The sequence below is a fragment of the Lichtheimia ornata genome (genome assembly GCF_029851405.1).
Source record: "Lichtheimia ornata isolate CBS 291.66 chromosome Unknown scaffold00026, whole genome shotgun sequence".
Taxonomy (NCBI): Eukaryota; Fungi; Mucoromycota; class Mucoromycetes; order Mucorales; family Lichtheimiaceae; genus Lichtheimia; species Lichtheimia ornata.
In genome coordinates, this window is record NW_026695346.1 from 274,056 (window position 1) to 295,652 (window position 21,597).

General features: G+C 43.7%; 7 protein-coding genes across 7 annotated transcripts; 2 read left to right on the plus strand and 5 right to left on the minus strand.

Annotated features, from left to right (window-relative positions):
* Window positions 1-109: 109 nt before the first annotated feature.
* Window positions 110-1,762, plus strand: O0I10_006168 (uncharacterized protein; the record flags this gene model as incomplete). Its single annotated transcript, XM_058486200.1, has 3 exons — window positions 110-257; window positions 319-846; window positions 918-1,762. The coding sequence occupies 3 exons, from the start codon at window positions 110-112 to the stop codon at window positions 1,760-1,762; spliced, it is 1,521 nt and encodes a 506-aa protein (XP_058343074.1).
* A 1,822-nt stretch (window positions 1,763-3,584) lies between these two features.
* Window positions 3,585-5,031, minus strand: O0I10_006169 (uncharacterized protein; the record flags this gene model as incomplete). Its single annotated transcript, XM_058486201.1, has 4 exons — window positions 3,585-4,169; window positions 4,336-4,379; window positions 4,450-4,573; window positions 4,705-5,031. 4 exons carry the CDS (start codon window positions 5,029-5,031, stop codon window positions 3,585-3,587), a joined length of 1,080 nt encoding a protein of 359 aa, XP_058343075.1.
* A 910-nt stretch (window positions 5,032-5,941) lies between these two features.
* Window positions 5,942-8,599, minus strand: O0I10_006170 (uncharacterized protein; the record flags this gene model as incomplete). Its single annotated transcript, XM_058486202.1, has 5 exons — window positions 5,942-7,263; window positions 7,325-7,827; window positions 7,903-7,969; window positions 8,048-8,294; window positions 8,357-8,599. 5 exons carry the CDS (start codon window positions 8,597-8,599, stop codon window positions 5,942-5,944), a joined length of 2,382 nt encoding a protein of 793 aa, XP_058343076.1.
* Window positions 8,600-9,632: 1,033 nt separating this feature from the next.
* Window positions 9,633-10,212, plus strand: O0I10_006171 (uncharacterized protein; the record flags this gene model as incomplete). The annotated part of the gene is made up of 2 exons (XM_058486203.1): window positions 9,633-9,684; window positions 9,740-10,212. The coding sequence occupies 2 exons, from the start codon at window positions 9,633-9,635 to the stop codon at window positions 10,210-10,212; spliced, it is 525 nt and encodes a 174-aa protein (XP_058343077.1).
* A 334-nt stretch (window positions 10,213-10,546) lies between these two features.
* O0I10_006172 (uncharacterized protein) lies at window positions 10,547-13,659 on the minus strand (the record flags this gene model as incomplete). The annotated part of the gene is made up of 3 exons (XM_058486204.1): window positions 10,547-11,104; window positions 11,176-13,471; window positions 13,535-13,659. The coding sequence occupies 3 exons, from the start codon at window positions 13,657-13,659 to the stop codon at window positions 10,547-10,549; spliced, it is 2,979 nt and encodes a 992-aa protein (XP_058343078.1).
* Window positions 13,660-13,738: 79 nt separating this feature from the next.
* On the minus strand, window positions 13,739-15,158 carry O0I10_006173 (uncharacterized protein; the record flags this gene model as incomplete). The annotated part of the gene is made up of 2 exons (XM_058486205.1): window positions 13,739-15,059; window positions 15,139-15,158. The coding sequence occupies 2 exons, from the start codon at window positions 15,156-15,158 to the stop codon at window positions 13,739-13,741; spliced, it is 1,341 nt and encodes a 446-aa protein (XP_058343079.1).
* Window positions 15,159-17,734: 2,576 nt separating this feature from the next.
* O0I10_006174 (uncharacterized protein) lies at window positions 17,735-18,357 on the minus strand (the record flags this gene model as incomplete). Its single annotated transcript, XM_058486206.1, has 4 exons — window positions 17,735-17,853; window positions 17,923-17,999; window positions 18,066-18,163; window positions 18,229-18,357. 4 exons carry the CDS (start codon window positions 18,355-18,357, stop codon window positions 17,735-17,737), a joined length of 423 nt encoding a protein of 140 aa, XP_058343080.1.
* Between the last annotated feature and the right edge of the window lie 3,240 nt (window positions 18,358-21,597).

Below are 21,597 nucleotides of genomic sequence, written 5' to 3' on the forward strand. Positions count from 1 at the left end.
GCATACCCTCGCTCCTCCTCCTCCCACTTCCTCCTCTTCATTCTCCCATCACTCACGCCAAAGCTCCATTTCCATCAAGCTGGACCGGCAAAGGAGTTGGCTCACCAAAATGATGAACAATACAAAGTCTCGCAAGTCGCTTCTCATCAAGTGTGCCATTGGTGCAACGGCCATTTTGCTCTTGTTGTATGCTCTTGTACCAACCGATCGATACCAACATATCACCAACTCTATCAGCAATAATACTGAAAATCCAGGTAGGATGGTGTGGTATCTTTATGGCCTTTCTTTGTGCCTAATATCGCTTTCTTCATGTAGCAACCGCAACAACTAATCCCACAGTCGATCAACAACAACCCACTCAGGAAAAGGAAACAGCATTGGAAGAACAAAACCAGTCAACAGCCACAGATGGATCATCGTCTTCTGAACATTGCACCAACCCACATCCAGGACGACCACTTATCCAATACGCCTTGATGATTGATGCCGGTTCTTCTGGATCACGCATTCATGTATATCGTTTCAACTATTGTCGAGAGGAACCTGAACTTGAAGATGAAGTCTTTTATCCTATCAAGCCTGGTCTTTCATCGTACGAGAACGATCCCGACGCTGCAGCACGCTCTTTGGATGAATTGATGAAGGTGGCTCTTGACAATGTGCCCACCGATTTACATCATTGTACACCTATCATGCTTAAAGCAACAGCAGGTCTTCGGTTGCTAGGTGAAGGCAAGAGTAAAGCCATCTTGGAAGCTGTACGTGCACGTCTCGAAAGTCAATATCCTTTCCCTATTGCTGGTGGTGATCGAGGTGTTGAAATCATGGATGGCAAAGATGAAGGTATTTATTACAAATTGGGCCATGCGATATGTAAATTAAATGATTAATGGGGGTGGGGTTTTTCATTGTAGGTGTCTATGCATGGATCACTGTCAATTATTTACTCGGCAAGCTCAAAAAGGATCAACGTGGCAAATCAGCAGCTGTTTTTGACTTGGGTGGCGCATCAACCCAGATTGTGTTTGAACCAACATTTGGACAAAATGATCAAATGGCTGAAGGAGAGCACAAGTATGCACTTACTTATGGCGAAGATCAGTACACCTTGTATCAGCACTCGTATCTTGGATATGGATTGAACGAAGCACGTAAACGCATCAAGGCTGAGATGGTGGAATTATGGAAGGATGAAGCCAAGCGTGCAGGACGTGTCTATCACCCTTGTCTTCCTGATGGCCATACCGAAACGTGGGAGGATGTCGATGGAAACAAGACAACACTTGTTGGTACAGGCGCAGGTCATGCTGAATGCCGTGGTATTGTGGAACGCATCTTCAACAAAGACAAGAGCTGTGTCGTTGCACCTTGTGCATTTGATGGCATGTATCAACCTCCTATCAGCGACACCTTTACTGGCCGCGAGTTGTACGTGTTTTCATTCTTCTATGACATGACACAGCCATTGGGAATGCCATCCGAATTTTCAGTTGAGGAACTTGGTGAACTTGCACAACGTGTATGCAGTGGCGAAACCCAATATTTCCAACACTTCCCTGGTTCACTTGAAGCTCTCAAAGACGACACCGATTATTGTCTCGAACTTACTTATATCCATGGCTTGTTACGCATCGGCTACGATATTCCTCCAGAACGCCTTGTAAGAACCGCCAAAAAGATCCAAGGCGCTGAAACAGGCTGGTGTTTGGGTGCCTCGATTGCAATGATGGATGAAGCCCAACTCTGCCAAGTTGCATAGATCTGTATACACACAACTTCCATTCATAACACCCAACATCTTCACTCATTCACATTCCACACTGTATTTACAGTCTCCTTCACTTTTCACCTTGTCTGCATTTTTATTGTGTTCTCCTTTTTCATATTCACCATAATAGACACTGATATTTGATAATGCGTAAGGTGCATGTAGAATGAAATGTGGATATAAGGGAAATGAAAAGTACTTTGGTGGATGATGATTCATGATGCATATGGGCGATGCTAGACCCTGATGTTATATGACAACATCATCCGGCTGACAGCTTTTATAATCCGGGTGGAACTTCTGATGATGCTATTATTGTCCATGGCAACTGCAAAGGGTTGCTATGCAACGCCATTTATGTATCCTGTGGGTATACCTTACAAAAGATGTGGCTCTTCATTACGTATCACAAGCACGCCTTGAGACATCCCATAGATCTACATGGATTGAGAAGTGCGTGCAAAGCTGTTAGCAAGAAGAATTGCTAGGTCAAGCAAACATGATCATGGAGTGAGGGGAAGTAACATACACTACCAACCGGTGGCTGTTGAGGTTCTTTTTTACAATCATTGCGTCTTTAAAATTGTGGTTGGTTCTGGGTTGCATGAATAGTAGAGGGGAAATGGCTCTTGCTCGGGAAGAACCGAAACATGTGAATTACATGTAGCAGTTGGCAGATGATGATAGTGCGTATGAGAAATGTGTTATCAAGAGCATCCGATAGGGTCGTCAACATGATGCATGAAGCCTTTCATTTAAAGGAAATGGCTTTAGTGTTTGAATGAGGGAAATACACACATACGAAAAATGACTCACTTTGGGGGTCGAAGGAGCTGAATGGATGCAAATAGATTGGTGTTGTTGAAACATGCAATGTAAGCCGATAGTCTTTTTTTCATCTTCAGAAAATGAATGTAGGGAGTGCTGGATGATGGCTACCGACAATGGCTTTCTTTTCCTCCAATCTAGACCCGATAATGATATGCTTTTCTTTTTTCGTTTCATGGTCCCGATTGATTCTGCTTTTACAGTACAATGATCATTATCGTGTATATAACAATGAAGCGAGATAAGGGCCACATGTGGTGTGTGATAGGTGTTTGGGCGCGTTCTAGTCATCGTGTATATGCATGGCTGGTGTGATTTGTCCAATTCTGGATTGGACAGTGATTCCTTGCCGATCCCTTTACCAGGCACACAGATACATTACATTGCATGCTGATTGATCGGATGCTCCACCGATGATGGTCACTAGATTTGGGGGATCTCGAATACGTAAATCATTGTACATGCACCTACATACACCATGTACACATCACTTTTACACCATCCAATATAAGGTTTCCAAATCCGTTGTTCTAGCTTTAGATAAAGTTTATGGAGAAATGTACATCAAGAATGTGTCATTATGATGAAGCTATAGCTTGTAGATCACCATATGAGATATTCGTATCAACCGGGTCTGGAACGTTGACCAGCTGTAGCATTTGAAGAAAGGAGAGAATCATATACATAGGCCCATCGGCTGATCAAGTAATAGCCAACATCCTCGAAATGGGAGAAAACAAATCCTAATCTCCTTCCAACGACAAGTTTTCTTTATACATGCAATATTTACAGTTGCACATTGAAGCAAGCATGTTTAGGTTTCATTTTAGCTATTGTTGCTTATATAGTATTTACACGGACAATGCTAATTTTGGGTGTGTGTATATGGTTATGATGGCTGCGGCATCATTGAGAAAAAGCAATGTGATTGAGAGAGGAGGATGGTTTATGAGTAGTATGTATCCAAAAGATGAAGATGATGTTGTTATAAATCGTCGTCGTGGTTGTGGTCAATAAAGATGGAGTAAACAACGCCACCAATGATAGCGCCAAGGAAAGGTGCCAACATGGGTACGAGAGCGTAATAATCCAAGGCAGTAAACACTTCCATACCCCATCCAGCAACGGCTGTAAAGACACGAGGACCAATATCACGTGCAGGGTTGAGCGAGAATCCAGAGGTATAACCAATGGATGTAATAATGGATGTAACACCCATAGCAATAATGCAGCCTTGCATCGATTGAAATGGTTGATTGGTAGGATGGCTGGTTGTCAAAACGAGCAATGCTAGCAATGCTGTACCAACAACTTCCGAAGCGATCGATGTTGGGATGCCAACATACACGGGTGGATAGGTTGCGAAGATTGAGGCTGTTGCATGATCACCAAGTACCACACGCGTGCCACCATCGTATTGATTGATGGCAGGTTGAATGATGCTGTATAGGATTGCTGAACCCGTAAAGGCACCCACCATTTGCACAGCCATATACACCGGAACTTTACGTCTTGGAAAGGCTCCAAAGATCCAAAAGATCAAGGTGATAGCTGGATTCAAGTGCGCACCCTATAAAATGATAAGCGCGTTAGTGTCGAGCTTTCTTTTTTAAAATCAGGCACACAACATATCAAGGGGCTAGGGGGGAGTGAAGCATCATGATGGCCAAGACCGAGAAAGACACTAGTAGGGAGCACACGCATATGGGGGAGGATTGAATTGGATGACTACTTACTGAAATGTGGCCACAAACACTGATAGCAAATAATACAGCCATACCTATACCATTCAATGCATATAAGTAAACGTTGACTCTACAATGATGATGGTGTTCACTTATATACGTTACCATTTCCACAAGCACCTGTGAACCATGATTTATTGGCAACATCCAGAATTTGTTCGGCTGAGACTCCGTTCACCAACAACACGAGGATCAATGTACCCATGAACTCTGCCAACAGCTCTCGATGCTATTATTAACTGGCATGTCAGTTGCTGCTGAATTGCTTCATGATGCTTCGGTTCATCTCATTCATTTGAAAAACCCCCCAACCAGGAAATCCAAATGCAATGTATGTGTGTATGTGTATGTGTATCTCACCTTGCGTCGGAAACGTCGTAGCCGGGTGAGAATGCAAAAGCATCCGTTGCCTGTTTTGGTTGACGACGTTGTTGTTGTTCGATAAGGATCATGTTGATGGGCTTGTATGGTAGCTTCCTCGTCATAGTCAGGATAGTGAATCACGATTTCTTCTCGATTCAGGGTGTCGTTCTTTTCAAGATCAATGACAGTGTATTTATCTTTTTCCTTTTGCTGGTATTCTTGACAATGTTGTGGTGTTGTTGTTGGTGGTTGTGGTTGTGTAGATACAGTCATAGTAGGTGATAAGGGAGGCGGCGGTTGGACAAGTGTGGTGTTGCTCGACATTTTGATGATATGAGTGGGTATATTCAACGTGGTGTGCAAGTGAATGAAAATGGTATATGGGTGATTGGTATATAAGAGTGACAGGAAAGGGACCGATACAAGGGCTAAACGATTGCAATGAAGAACGAAAAGAGAATGATAATGATTCAAAGGAGGGAAGAAGACTTAATCCATTCTGCTTGTGAAGAGAAAGAAAGAGAGAAAATATATATATATATAACATGTTGGGATATTGGCGGGGGGAAAAGGATAATGTTGTGTGAGTGGATATGCTGAAGATGGATTCGGGGGTGGATGGTGAGGAGATGAATTATAGTATAAGAAAGGGGAGGACGATCTCTGTTTCTTTTTTAGGGTGACCATCGTCCCTTTGACAGAATTCAACAAGTTTTTTATGCTTGGGTGGGAGAAAGTTGGGGGAGTGAGAGAGAAAGAGAACAATGAGCATCATCATCATGGGGGATCTTTATTTGTGTATGTTGCTCATTGCTCTCGGCATGATGGGACGGGATGATCGAAAACAACAGAACTGCATTTTTGATTGGATCACACCTCTTTCATGCACGAACCATTAAAAAGCAAGCGGTGATCTGGTCGGTAAACATTTGAATCCTGCTACAACAGCAACCATGTCGATGATATTATGTACTATGCGGAACAAGGTAGAACCCAATTGTGTCGTTAAGAAAAGAACTTTTGTTTTATACAAAGAGAGGTATACTGATGGGGATTAAATAACACGGGGTGTGAGACTATGGTACAAAGAGTGGATGGAGGTGAACACGAAATCAAAGTAGAAGATATACAATGATGATGGGATGGTAGGATGAGTGAATGTGAAGCGTGTGTATAGATGAGGTCGTATTAAAGAATGGTGTTTGTTGTTGATGGACAATGGGAATGACGTTGTTTACTCCTTGAGACTGGCATAGGTGGCTGCACGCACAGCATCTTCAAGGTCCCAATGGAAGAAAGGATATCGATCCAAAGGTACACCACGTTGTAGCAAGGGATAGTAGGACACGTCACCATTTTTGCTAATGTTGATGATCCCACTTGTGGGTTTTTCCATGTTGTTGGATGATGCAATCGAGGCTTCTTCATCACCCAAGTCTTGACCGGATGCAGTAGGTGTCGATCGCATAGAGATTGAATCAAGCGATACTTGTTTGATGGAATAGTACATGGATTGCTTTTCAATGTTTTGTGTTGTGTTGTTGTTGTTTGTGGATACGACTTCGTTGGTGGCAATGGAAGAAGTATCAGTGGCGTCGTCATCAACGTGTTGTGTGTTGTGATCTTTGCTGTGTGATGGAACAATTGGCACGAGCTCAAAGGGATGTGATTCACGACCATTTTGTTTACCAAAGCCGGCAATGATAAGCGAGTTGCGAATGAAGGGGGTGGCAATACTGGCAAAGTGCCATTCAATTTCAGAGCCACAATAGCGGTTGATGGCAAGACGTAAATCGAGCAATGTTTGTACACCTGTTGAGTCGAGATGATTGACAGCTGAGAAATCGAGTACGATAGCACGTAAGCGACGACCTGATGCTTCTCGTTCAGCCATCACATTTTCAACTTCCTCTTTCTTGACAAGGGGGCTTGGATCGTTCCATGCACGTTCACCCTTAGTTGTTGGGGGTGGTGCACCCGATGTAAAGTGATCTTGAACATAGTGCATGATCTTGTCGGAAATAAAGCTCGAGTTGGGATAGGTCAATGACTCGTCGAATCGAAAGATGAGCACGCCAGGTGGTGGTGGCTCAACCACATCATGCAATGTTGGATGATTCTCGCGTACGTAAACGTATGTTTCTTCATCGCTTTCTTTTTGATTCAATGGCTGGATGGCAACACGACCGAGTACTGCATATCGTGGACGAGCAATACGAATCAACATGATAAAGATCGACAATCCAACTGATACGTAAATGCCGTATTCGACGGATGTGAAAAAGGTGACGATAATGGCTGCGAGGAAAGTGAACAATTCGAGGGGGTTGATATGCCACAAATGTTGAACAAACTTGGGACCAGAAACAAGATCGGACACTGCATGGATGATGACGGCTGATAAGATTGCATCCGGGATGTAATAAAAGGCTGGTGTCAAAGCGTATAAGCATAGCAATACGACGATGGCAGAAAATACACCTGCAAGGGGTGTGCGTACACCACTGCGTGCCTTGATGGCCGTGCGTGAGAAAGAACCCGTGTTAGGGTAAGCACCTGCATTCATCCATCATGTGAGCAAATCTGACAGCTGTTGCATAAAATAGATAAGCCTTACCGAAAAAGCAGCCAATCACATTGGCGACACCGATAGCGATGATCTCCTGATCAGCATTGATTTTGTAGTTGTTCTTGCGTCCAAATGATTTTGCAATAGCCACGTGTTCAAGAATAAGGATAATGACAACCGATGGTAGCGTGCTTGCAATCTGTGACAACAAATCGACATCCACCTTGGGAACAGCCATAGCTGTAAAACCAGCAGGCACATCTTCAAGGACACTGATAGGGCTTTCGCTCTTGCCAATGGAGATCAAGAATGCAATCAAGGTGCCAAAGATGACCAATACACCATTACGCATGATGTTGGCAAAGAACCATACTTTTTCATAGCGTGGGTATCGTTGTGACAATCGACCGGTGCCCCATCGAACGAGATACAAAAAGAACAAGCCGATCAATCCAAAGGCAACATCCAAATGCGTGTTAGGGAGATGCTTGAAGAAATTGCCAAACACCAAATAGGCTGCGTCATGGGTATCTACGCCCGTCATACCGAAGCTATGATGGAAAAGTCATCAGTATTTGGCACATGGGCCTGTTGAATAGTAGGGAGGGGGGAGGAGGGTAACTTACAGCTTGGGGTATTGGCCAATGGCAATAGTAATGGCAGAACCAGACATAAATCCAGCAATAGCAGGTTCTAGTGGAGGGGGGGAAAAAAGATCAGATTTAGATGATCCATGTGACTCAAATGAGATTTCGATGTGGGAATACTTACCAGGAATAAAGTCAACGAGAATACCAAGACGCACCATGCCGATAGCTATTGCTATGATACCACCGAATAAAGCCATAGCAACTGCTACTTGGGGACCCGTATAGCCTGAATCAGGTGTAGCTACACGCATCACGGTTTGTCCAACGAGGAGTGACATGACAGCTGTGGGACCGATGCTGATATCCTTTGACGTGCCAAAGAAACAATAGATAGCGAGACCGACAAATGATGAATAGAGACCATATTCCTTTACATAGGATGTTTTAGCTACTTTATCATTGCATGGCTGATAGATGAAACACGACTTACAGGAGGTAATTCTGCAATCTTGGCGTAACCCATGCCTTGTGGAACGACAACAATACCGACGGTGACGCCGGCGATGATATCAGACAATAGCCAAGTGAGGTTGTATCTGTGGATCCATGTGACGATAGGAAAGAAGCTGCAGAGATAACTCTTTATGTAGCTGGGAAGTTTGCGACCGAAACGCTTTGTGAGTTTGACGTATGAGATTGGCTCGTAGTCGACGACTATAGGTGAACGATGCATAGTCGTTGTTGTGTCGGCTGCATGCACAAGCAAAAAAGGAGAAAAAGAAATAGAAGAAAAGAGCTTGAAAAATAAAAAGGCACGGGGATGTGGTTGAATGACAATGATGTTGCGTATGAGCACGCAAAGTAAGGCGCAAGAGCACGCAATCGATATGGGCGAATCGTGACCAAGCGTTTCCAATAAATAACCAATGGAGACGGTGCGGATGGGAGATTTTGGCGGGCCGTTAAAAAGGCCGATGGAAAACATGAAGGGTTTATCTGAAACCTGAGACCTCATATCAGCCAAGCTTGGACAATTAATAATGCCGGTGTGGTTGTAGATCAGTGGATACCATGTGCTTTCCCGCATTTGGAAACCGAGAGAGCGCGCCTCTCCCGACAAAATGTAATGCTGTTGTTGTTGTTGTTGTTGTTGCCAAATAACTTTGTTGTGGAAAGATGTCCAACCGCGGGAAAAGTAACACGTCAAACTGAAAACTTGGGTATAATGGAAGGATCATCACATCATTGCGCATATGCCTCATCGCACAGAGCCCCATTTGTCATCTCCGCTTGCACCACACTACCAAACCATACAAAAGCATTAAACGAATGACCCCAATGGTGATGGTATATGCATAATAAGAATAACAAACCTTATTCAATAAAGAACAACCCATCATCACATTGCGTGAGACCACATCATTTTCCCTTCCAACACCGCCCCCGAGTTTGTTTGGATTCCCGTTGCTGTGTTGTTGCTAGTGCTGCTGCTGACGCTCTTTTCTCTTTCATGCCAAGACGCCCACCAATGTGTGACAAACTCATCTTCATGTATGCAATCGGCGACTCGCATTGTTGATGTCCACTCTTTTGTACTTGCTTGGATGTTGTTGATGTTGATGTTGATGTTGTATGCAAGGCAATGTATCATTCATGCAACAAATGTCTGAGCTTGTCCCAAGAATGGTGCATGCAGAAGCATGTGCTGTGATATTATACAAGTGTCTCCGCAATACAGGGCTTTTTCTATCGACCTTTTCCACCTTATGAACAACAACAACAACTTGAACGCTGAAGAACGGGAATCACTCAAGCAAGGTATTGTCGATAAACGCTCCCGAGATTGTATATAGGTTGACAAGTGGTGAACTAGCATTCTCTTTGTATGATCGTGATGGCGATGGTACTATTGCTGCCAACGAGTTTGCCGACATTTTGAAGAGTCTCAATGTGGGTGCCAACGATAAGGACATTAGCGAAATCATCCAGTCTGTCGATCGCAACAAGGATGGCCGAGTCGATTTCGAAGAGTTCGTGCATGCCATGACACGCCATCTGGGAGAGGACAAAAAGTCGCGACAACAGCAACCCCCACAAAGATCTCAATCTTATCCTCCAAGCAAGCGTTGTAGTTTCCATGAAGATGATGAGCTCGAGCAATGCTTCAAGGCCTTTGACAAGAACGGTGATGGATACATCAGCATCCAAGAACTGAAGGAAGTCATGACACGTCTTGGTGAGAACCTCAACGAACACGAACTCAAGGAAATGATGGAGGAGGCCGATACCAACCATGATGGCCAAATTGACTATAAGGAATTCAAGAAACTCATCCCTCCCTCATAATCCATATAGATGCTGCAGTAATGTAATAATATAGCCTCTTTGTCTTTAATAAAAAGAACATCGACGACTTGTAAAATACACGTGATGCTCCTCCCCATTCTTCATTCAAATGACAGGTGATAAAGTTTAGCATGATTGGTCATTGTCATTGGCTGCATGCTGCATGCATTTGGGATGATCATGTCACAATGGCCCCCCTTAGAATCCCCTATGTTTACGATGCTTGTTTCTCGTTTTGATCCAAATCATAAGATATATATATATATAAGGAAAGAAAGCATAATACATATACATTCTAAAATACGATAAAGGATAATACATACTATTATAACTTCTAAGGTTCAATATCGAAGCTCATTTTGCGAATGGTATCAAGATCAATGGAGGGAATATCCAAGCAGAGACGATATAATTCTGGATCCGGGGTAAAAGGGTAACGCCGTGCGAGATTTTGAAAGGTGAGTACACGCTTGATGACAGTGGCGGTGATGCGATGCTTGTGGAAATTGACAAGAGGTTGTTGAAGGACCAATGAATCACACGAGTTTTTGCGACGTGATGGCTCAATGTAAGGTGGTAGCTCGGCGTTGAAAATGAGGTCCGAGAGATAGATGCCAAGGAACGGAATACATCCACCCATGGTGTTGTTGTTGTTGTCATTGTGTGTCGTGGTTGGCTGGTTACTACCATACTCCTCTGCCACGAGTGCCATGCTACTACGCATATTCTTCCAATTCTTGATAGGCGAGGTGAATTCGATCAACTGGTCGAGAAGTCGCATGTCACTTGCACTGACACGAGCCCATGTTGCACTCAACCGGGTCACTGCTGGTGATTGTAAACCAAGTAAGATTTGTAGCAATGTAGCAAAGTTGGCATAGATCTTGCATTTCTATTTATCACACAAAGAAAAAAAGGTTAATTAAGATGCCCCTGATCCTTTTCCCTTTGTCCAAAATTTACCTGCGCTAAGCGAATAAACTTGCGAATGATTTCCGCTCGACCATCCACAGTATCGGTCCTGACAATCTCAGAAGACACCCATTGACATACATCATTGAATCGCTGGATAAGTCGTTGAACACCTCCTGAAGGGGCAATGCCATCTCGCCATTGACAATCCACAAGCTCTTCCCATTGTACACTAAATAATACTTGACGCTCAATCAAACAGAATTGCTCCACGATCTTGGTCGAATGATAGGATAGAATAAAGCTGTGCTTATTGGAAGAGGATGGCAAGGTGGTGATGGTTGCTGGGGTAGCATTGCTGATCATGGTCGTCGTCATTGTTGCTGGTGGTGCCATTGTTGTTGTGGTAGCATCAAGAGGAGGTACGGGTGGTCTTTGTTGTACATCAGCTTCATCCGATGAAGATCCATGTCGGTCATCAGCAGGCTCCACAATGAGTGACAAGGTGCGGATATGATTGGGTGCATTGGATAACAAAGACAATCCACGATTCAAGTTGACTGCTGCTGCTCCAGTGTTGGTCGTGAAAGTACGTATACTTTGGCCATCATCATTATCACTCTCTTCAGCTTCCTCGATGTATACGGCCGTCTCAGATTCGAATCCAGTGGGTTGAAGATGACTCAAGTAGATAGGTCCACGACGTCGAGCATAGCGTGATTGTCCATCCAATGAAGAGCGTCTCATTGTCTCCGTATCATCGTGATCATCCTCATCACGCAATTCAGCTGCAAGTTGGCTGAGCAATGGAGGACCACTACCACCACTTTTGGATGATGTGCCGGTTGTTGTAGCTGCATGAGCTGTGGGAGTATCACTGCTGCTGGATGAAGAGGATAAAGATATCTTTGTAGACTCGCATGTGCTGCTGTTTGTAGCTGATGTCGATGTGGATTTGGTGGGAGGTACTTGTGGCAATGGCTTATCGGTGGTGGTGGTGGATGTTGGCTTGTTGTTGTTGAAGATCTTTGAGAATTTCTTTGGCAATCTTCGTTTGTTGTGCTTAGCATCAGCAGCTGTGGGTGATGTAGATGATGGAGTAGCTGTCATATCATAAGGTAAAGCCTCAAAGGATGCTAATGCTGTTTTGGTGACGAGAAGCTTAGCGTTGAGTGCTGCAGCTGGCAAAGGTGGCATCTCAGGGATATCGCTTGCATCTGCTGGTGCTGATGCGCTGCTGCTCATATGAGGTGTGCTCACAACAGAGGAAGCAGCACTGCTAGCCGAAGATTGTGTCTCTCGAAGATTCTTTTCACTCTTACGTCGCTCGATGCTCTTCTTCGATAATCGTCTTGCTAAGCCTTCGGTAATCTCATTGGGTGTTGATGATGACGAGACGCTGTTGCTATGCTTACGTGGTTGCTGTGGTGTTGTTTGGCGATTTTCCAGATCGAATTGTTGCTTGTTGAATACTGGAGCCTCTTCATCAGGCGATGCTTTGCACCAACGATTGGATGGGATACGACGTACAGTTTTCTCAATGAGGTCTTGGGGCTCAACTGATACATCATGAATGATGGTTGCTGGTAGACGTCGAGAACCAGGGGCACCAACAGCAGGCATCTTTGGAGATGAGGGTGATGGGATGAAATCACAAGGCAATGCAGGTCTCTTCACAGCGTTCGATAAATGTTGGGTATTGATACGACCATCAATCGATTCCATGGGAGTCGTTGGTTCAGACGTAGAGGCACAGCTTGATACAACATCCGAATGTAAACTGGGAACCGATACACCATCACTCGTGGGCGTTGTCCTGGAAGAAAAGAACTCGACACGGCTACGTTCTTCTTCCTCTTCTCGTCGTCGACGTTCATATTGCAACCTCGCCATTGCTTGCTCTTCATTCCATGTTGGATCCACAATACCAACTTCGTTGTCGCCACTTGCCATTGTCATCAATCGTGTATCGAGATCATCACCAGCTTCAGAGTTGCCAGGGGTTACATCACTCTCCAAGGATCCATCATCATCATCGTTGCCACCACCACCACCAAGCACACTGGATCGATCCATGATGTTCGTATCACCATTGGCAGTGGTAGTAGTCCTGAAACCACTCTCCTCCTGATCGACGCACCCATGTTGCTCATAGTGGACGTACTTGAGTCGCCGTACCACGCGTTTGAGCCCTTTGACAATACGCTGATCGCGAGCTGATCGACGCACCAACGGGTGATGAGCAAGCGAGTTGAGGAAGGATGTCAACACTTGACGCAGCTCACGGCAATGTTGAAAGTCGTGTTCAAAGTAATTGAGAAGCCAATGACGCATAACGACAAAAGTTCTTCACTTCTAGTTAGTCTACATGTACCTTTCAAAGCGTGTTACACATCTCTCTCTTACTTACCTAACACGAACAACGCGTCTATCGTCATGGTCATTTTCCAAGGCCCATCGGAAACGTAGAATGAGAAGCTTGCATAATTGAGTAGCGGAAATAAAAGTGCGGAAAGTGAGAAAGAAATCGGTCATGAATGTGTAGTCTAAAGGGGGGAAGGTTACATCAATGGCACGTGTTAGCCAACCAACATTATGCAATGGAATGATCTGATTACTTGCCTAAGCTGTTGGTCAACTTTTCTACAAGCTTCTCCACAGATGCAGCAATAATGATTTGCTGTGATTGTTGCTGTTGAGCTTGTGGATCAGCAGGAATGGGTGGTGGATGTAGTTCTTCAGCTGAATGCCTGTTTTTGATGGTGAAGCTAGCACGTTTCAACAAGGGAGGAGGTGATAATGAAGATGATGTGCCATGTTGTTGCTCTGCTTTCAATTGTTGTTTGGATGAACGTGGTCGAATACGTGCAGGTAAGCTCTTTTGTCTGCTAAGCCGATGGAAGCTATCGACAAGCAATGATTGAGCTGACATGCGTGCTGAGTTGACAAGCTTTGATGAACGTCGCTTATTATTGTTGCCATTTGCAAGCGAAGCACTGCTGCTTGTTGTGTTGGTTGAAAAGCCTTGCAAATACGAGGGCTGTTTCTTGTTGGAGGGTGGTGATGATGATGATGCAGGTGCTGTTGTATCATGGTGGTGCAAAGAGCTTGCTGGCTGTGAATGAAGGTGACCGCCGCTTGCACTACTAGCAGCTGCTGTCGTTGTAGTACGATCACTCGGCCCCCAGACGATGATACGCTCATCATGATCGGATTTCAACATGTCGAATATCGAAGGTGGATACCCAATGAATAAACGTGGTGGAGCAATTGCATTCTCGGTTGTTGGGCTAATGATGTCCTTGCTCGTTGTGTCGTTGTCTCCAGCAGCAACAGTAGCAGCAGCAGCATTAATAGCAGATGCCATAAAATGGATTGATGATGAATGTACAGATGATTCGGCTACCGAGTGTGCCTCAGTATTGGCAGGTGAAAATGAATGCAATAATACTGACGATGGATTGGCAGGGAATAGGAAATCAACACCATGCTCATCGTCAATTAAAAGATCATTAAACTTGCTGACAGTGGGTATATCGGGAAGTGACAACAGCTCATTTTGCTTGCTGCTATTATGATTGCAAGAAGCAGTAGTAGTATTCTCATCATCTTCGACCATTATTGAAGGGAATTCTTGATGATGTTGTGATGTCAACGTGGTGCCTTTCTTTTTCTTGGTGGGTTTGGTGTTGCTCTTTTGATGGCTTTTTTCTTCGTGAAGTCGTTTCCAGAACATGACCGACTCGGTGTATTCTTGCACACCAAAAACAGTTGCCAATGCTTCTCTTTCACGTTCACCTTCATCTTGATCCTCGCAAGGTGTGCTGGTAGTAGTAGAAGTTGATGAAGCTGCTTTTGCTTCAAGTGCTGTTTCTTGTCGCAAGGGCTCTGTTGGCTTGTCATGGATGCCAGTACCTGCTGGCGTAACATTGACACTACACGTGCAAAAGCATGCTGAGTGAACAAAAACAGCAAAGACTTGTGTCATTCAAGTGAAAGAGGAAATGCATTTACCGATGGGTTGTGGATAGCATTGTGTTGTTTGAAAGTGTGGATGTATGTAAAGATGACATGATACAATGAAAAAGAGATGAAAAGAAGAAAAAGATGCAGGAGCTGAAAGAAGGTGGATGGCGAGAGCTTTTGCTTTTTTTTTCTTGTGCCCATGGTCGGGTCACCTCAAGTTGCGTTTATGTGACACCACGCTTTTCTTGTCTTGCTTGTCAGACGCTATATAAAGGAAGAACCCGAATACATATATCTTTAACCATGACATTGCCCTGGATTTAGATAGAGAGGGGAAGAAACAACCCAGGGGGCAATGTGCATCCCCGATACTCACTACTGCACACTATGGTGCACAAGCATACCGCATGCTCAATGATGGGCGTTCCTATTGTTTTACATCCCCTTGCTTGTCCTACCCGCGTTTACAGACATCTTGTCTATCAATTAAAGAATGCCATACACGGCCCATACATTTTCTAAACTTTGTTCACCGCATAGAATTGATAACGTACACGTTGTCGATGCATGAAAATAAAAAAATCGACATTGGGTGATGAAATGGATGACAAAGCGAGTACACGTATACACTTACTAGCACATGTCGTCAACCTGTTGGGGTTTCGTGTTATGTGTAAATGCAGTTGCGGAGAGTTCCGGGCTCTGATGGGTGCTGGGCGTTGAGCACACAATCCACCACGGCACTTTTTTTGCCTCGTACAAGAGCAAGTTCAGCGTACCACACAAATAAGGAACAACATGGTGTATTGTTCAAAGTTATACAGAGCGCCCATCTTGTCCTTTTTGCCTTTCATCGTACATACAATCTCATGCATTACATTTATGGAAGGTTTCCGATTGCCCTCTTAATCCATCATCCAAATCTTTATAATCTAGTCTTGGTAAAACAAGCAAAGGACCAATCTTATGGGGCATCATCGGCTAGCTCCATTTGCAGTTGCATATACAAAATCTTGAAACCTATATTTCTCTCATTAACCCTGTGCTGATGAAATGAGCTTTTCAAATAGCTGCTAATGATAGTCAGATCAACAAAAGTGACACGAGCTCATTAGTGTATCATCAACGCGTGATGAGCCGCTCGATAATGACAGCCATCATATCACCTAATATTTTTACACACACAATGGCCAAACGTTCTTTCACTACGATTGACATCAAAGGGGCTGGATTTTCAAATCGGGCAAGTCGCCTTGTGGAAAACCTTAAAATGGTGGTAAAAAGAAGGATACTCGGTGATTCATGCAAAACTTGTTCAATTCCTATTTTATTGAGCTGGGCGAGGATCGATAATGACCAACCCCGCCACATACCAATCAACGTTTAAAACGATAACATGAAACTACCATTTAATCCTGAATACAAAGGACAACGATTCTTTGTGAGTATTTGTAAGAGAGGTGTTACCAAAAGATGCCACGCATCTATGGCTGTATATGATTGGGTAGATGGTAATTGAGCCATTGCTGTGTGACAATGAGACAAGCAGACAAGGAAATTATCAATTGCCTGACAACTGACAATGACAGCATCATTGGCAATGGGTATGTCATGCCATGCGTTGTTCAATGTTCCGGATGAAAAGTTCCTTCCCTTCGGATTTCTAAGCAAATCCAATATTGGTGAACATGCACGCTGAAGAATGGAAAAACATGCATGTTGGAATCATGACACATGCCAGGGTTACTTTGGATTTCATTGTAAATACCTTAACCATCCATAAAAAGATCATCGGCCCGATTAGTGCAGCCCAAGGGGAACAACACCCATGACGAAAAATTGATGCGTGGCGTCGTAATCAATATGGATTTGCATTAAAAGACACCATGCAACATGCACACCCTGCATTTACAGGATCCAGAGGTCATTGATAAAGGCGGGCAGGCGAAAAATCGAACACGTAGGCTCAATGACTAATGCATACAAAGGCTTTGTGGAAATCAGATGTAGTCGGTAATACAACTTGAGCGTGACACGAGCAACACATGGTGCGATCAAAATGGAACAATGGATGTTGTTGATGATGGTTGGGGCGCAAGTGATACCAAGCTGATAGAGATCATCCGTTTCAACATGGAGATTACAACATCTCGCTCAACACGAGCTCATTCGAGTATATAGAAATGTATGATTGCTAGATGAAGGGACCAATGACGATGATAAGTGTGCAGAGAAAAAAAACATCGATGCTATGGTACGACACAAGCATACCGAATGATCGTCAAACTTGAACGAGATAACGGTTGCCATGGTAAAGGGGGTCGATCTCATCCTCATCATGTGATTATTAAAGCCATTGTGCCTTATCTAAGGGCATGGATGCCACTTGCAACACATCACTATCGTTCACATGACAATGGTTCTCCCTTTCATGCCCATGTGATTCGCTTCATTCCATCCACTTACAATCCTAGATCCCATACTTATATCACGAGTGTTGAAGAATTCCTGATTCAATAGAGTCTATTGATTATGTTTATCTTATGTACATGGTAATGGCTGTGTGCGGGTGTTGTGGGATGGATGGTGTAATGTGTGCAGGTACGTATGCTATGCGTTGCGTGGCAATTCTCTTCGTTCTTCACTAATCCATGGAAGTGTCGTAATTGGCAAGCTCGGCCATGTAAGCTTCCTTGATGTATTCACACAATTCGGTCAAATCATCCATGCCCTTCTTCAAAGCATCAACGGCATTTGTACGCTCTATTTTGACAGGGTGAATTAGCTTGGGCTCCCTTCATGCAAACCTCCCACTTTGGGTATACAACTTACTGGTAGTTTGAATACGCATATGCATCTTGGCTTCAGAAGGATGGGGAATAGAGTAACCACAAAAGTCAACTTGAGGGCTATACATCTTTTGTTAATAGCTTGTCCAAAGAAGAAAGGTATGTCTCTATCACATCCATACATACTTTTTGTTGATCATATGTCGAAGCGAGTTGCCAAGAGTGTGATCTTCCTCCTTGAAGCAAAATGTCATTGCGGTCTGGTCACCCGTTGCACCGGCGATCTATCAAAGAGACTCATGTCAGCGATCGCTCTCTCAAGAAGCCCTGGTCTAAACGATCCACTCACGATTTCCATCTTATCAGCGCTCACGATGACCTCGTCTTCGGCATTTTCAGATTGGTTATCAGTTTGCTCCTCCTCAGACTGGGCGTCATCCATGACAACGTCTTCCTCGGTGCGCTTGTCTTCTTCCATATTGCTGGGCATGTAAAAAGGTAATGGATAAAGAAAGGTCGGAGCGAAATTTTATCAAGCCTTCATAGTGGTAAGCCACATCCTCTCATACACGCATACACACACATACAGTATACATGCATACCTTGTGGATGGTGAACAGGCAACCAGCCGTTGACATGAGATTTTTGCAACGTACATGGATATGGAATGTAAGGAGATTTATATATGGTGGTGGGATAGCTCAACGACAGCATCCTCATATGTAGTAGATGTAATGCAATAGTATGCAATCATTAAGGCATGATTAGGCAACAAGCATATAGATAATACGATTTTATATGGCATGATGTTCGTTAAATGTAATAAAAGCTTGTTGAAGCAATACTCTTTGAAAAGACCCCAATACCACAACTTGATCACCATGGCAACAGTATCCAGAAACGCGAAGAGTCGTCGAATCTTTCTCCGTCCTAAATCTGGAGCTGCCTTCGGGCGGCGCAATGCGTGTTGGTTCTCATAGTCTCACCAATTCGATTTACGGACCCAGATAAGAAGGTCATTCGTAACAAAAGACTGGTGCTGATATCCTTCATTGGAGTAATTGATGTACCAGTAAGAGAATTGCGAGACATTTCTTTATACACCTACATACAAAGAAAATGATAAAAAGGTGCCATTTGTATGAGCACTTGTGCTAGAAAATGCTCCATTGTACTATAGCACAATGACTCGCTTTCATATTAGATCACCACTGCTGCCATTATCGTCATCACATAATTACCAACATCTATACGTTTTAGTTGCTTCATAGTGACAAGGGCCCCCTTCCCTTTGTAGCTTAACAGAAAAAGGCCTTAATCACATTATGTTTCATGATCTTTTGATACCCATTGTTGATCCTCTTAATAGTAAAATCATTCATTTGACCAACAAACCACATCCACATATGACAGATGTTGTGGTCTATTATAACCACCATGTGCTATTGCTTAAGCTTGTGACCACAAAGGAAGCTAATAGGGGCGGCTGTTTCCTTGTGCCCCGCTAGATCGCTCCAAATTGCTTATTGACATTTTAGTTGGGACCTGCTGCTGATGATCTACAAAGCTATTAACCCTTCACATTAACGCTATTTCTAGTTCGTTGTCCTTTTATATGCGTTAAAGATACCGGGAGCGTGCACACATGCAGCATCCGTCAACAGCATGCTGCTATGAGCAATGAGGAGTAATCAAGATTAATGTTGCTGCTTTGAATATTGGACGTTTGGTTGTTGTGGTGGGTGTGGTGGCGTGGGGGTGTGTATACACACCACAAAGTGCATTGTTGTTTACATTGGCTGCGTGCATCATGCAGGAAAGTAAGGTAGCTGAGCTTTGAGTGGAGTCAAGACGCATTTATGACCACTAGCTTAGTGCACGCAGCGGGTCATCAGACCAGCTACTGCATTATTGTTGATATTAGACAGCCAAAACAAATGGACTATCATCATCATTCACGCATAAACCATTATCACGGATGACGGATATTCCATGTAGTGGTAGCATGTGCTATACGCAGGAGATCCCGTATGCACGGCTACTGTAAAGCCTACACGAACGCACGGTATAAGATCAAGCTCAAGGAAGGAATGCATCGACATGGTGGTAGAAAGTTGGGGGTTGACGAATTATGTTGCGGAGGTGGGGATCCGACATACATGATATGCGCGCGTTTACAGGTACCAAGCATGTTTCTGCATTGATTATGCAGTATCATTATGAACGTCCTTTTCAAGCCATTTGACCAGAGACGATGGTGCCATCTATTATGCCACCGACGTTCAACGTCTTTATATACAACTCTTTTTGATACCATCACCACCAATGATGATGATAGAAAGGGATGTGAAACGTATGCAGGGAGTGAATGATATCACATGTCTTAAGGGCTTATTAGATATTAGAGTATCCAGGAACGTGAATCGGAAGGAGGTGCTCTACAGCATACAACAACAAAAAAGTGGCAATGCTTTCTCTCCCTGCGTCGGTAACGCCACGATATCATATGCGTGGAGCAAAATTGCCACAACATGATGTTGGATAGTCATATAGCTCTTGCAACAAAATGAGGTAAGGTGAAGGTGATAGGATAGGGTAGAGAATTGAGAAACACAGCATTTGGATAACTCTTAAAGCTGTTTATGGATATGCATCCACAAAGCACCGATTGCAGCAATCAACTCTCTTGGCGTATTACGTCTTATACAGCGCATACATATAGCCCCTGATTTGGTGTGATCTGATCCGGATGGCTGCAACATGATTTTGTTCCTACAAAAATGGTGGTCATTGTCATAAGCGGTAGACATTAGATACGTTATCAAGTTTGACCAACAGGGCCGTGCTCCGAAACATGGTTATTTCAATTACTCTTTATTTACGTTACGCACATTGGATCGACGCATACATAGATATCTTTTTTTAAATATGTCCAAATTCTATTGTTTACATAGCAAAGAAGAGGTAGGTTGGGGGTGTTGCCTGCTTGTACACTTACCTTTTGCATGCTGATCGCTGTATCTTCTTCTGCATTCAACCCCTTTGTCACCTTCGTGTGAAGCAAAGAAAAAGGAAGTGGTCCATCATTGTCATTTCCACAAACAGGGATCGCTGACATAGGTTCTAGCCATGATTGACATGATGTTTAGGATAATCGGGGTACGTTGTGCGTTGTAACTTTTGTAAATTGGGAATTTGTCAATAGATCAATGATGACCAAGAGAGCTTGTGAGTTTGTGTGATGGTAGATGCATTTGTGTTTTATAGATGACATGCATGTAATTGCATATGCACGCATTGGGAGAAAGAAATCTATTTTAACGTGAAACGTCCACGGGCTCAATTGATGGCGATTTATGGAGGAGACCATTATCCAATATGATTGAAATGGCGGGTACGATCCTATCGTAGTGTCCCTTTTGTGTTGTCAGGGCAACAATCACCATGGCAGGTACTTAAACAGGAAACATGACGAGTGATCTCTTGGCATGGTTGGAAACGGAATACTAATACTGCTTTGCTTTGTTCCCTTTCATTTGGTCACACCAAGGAGCTACATGTCCATTGCAAATGGTATCTGATCAATCAGGGGTAAAAGCATTGAGCAAAAGACGTGGCAACTTTTATTCCATCACACTTAACACCGAGAAGGAGGGTATATGGCTGGATGTTGGAAACGAGAAAAGGATAGAAAGGGGGATTTGGGGGTGCAAGGAGA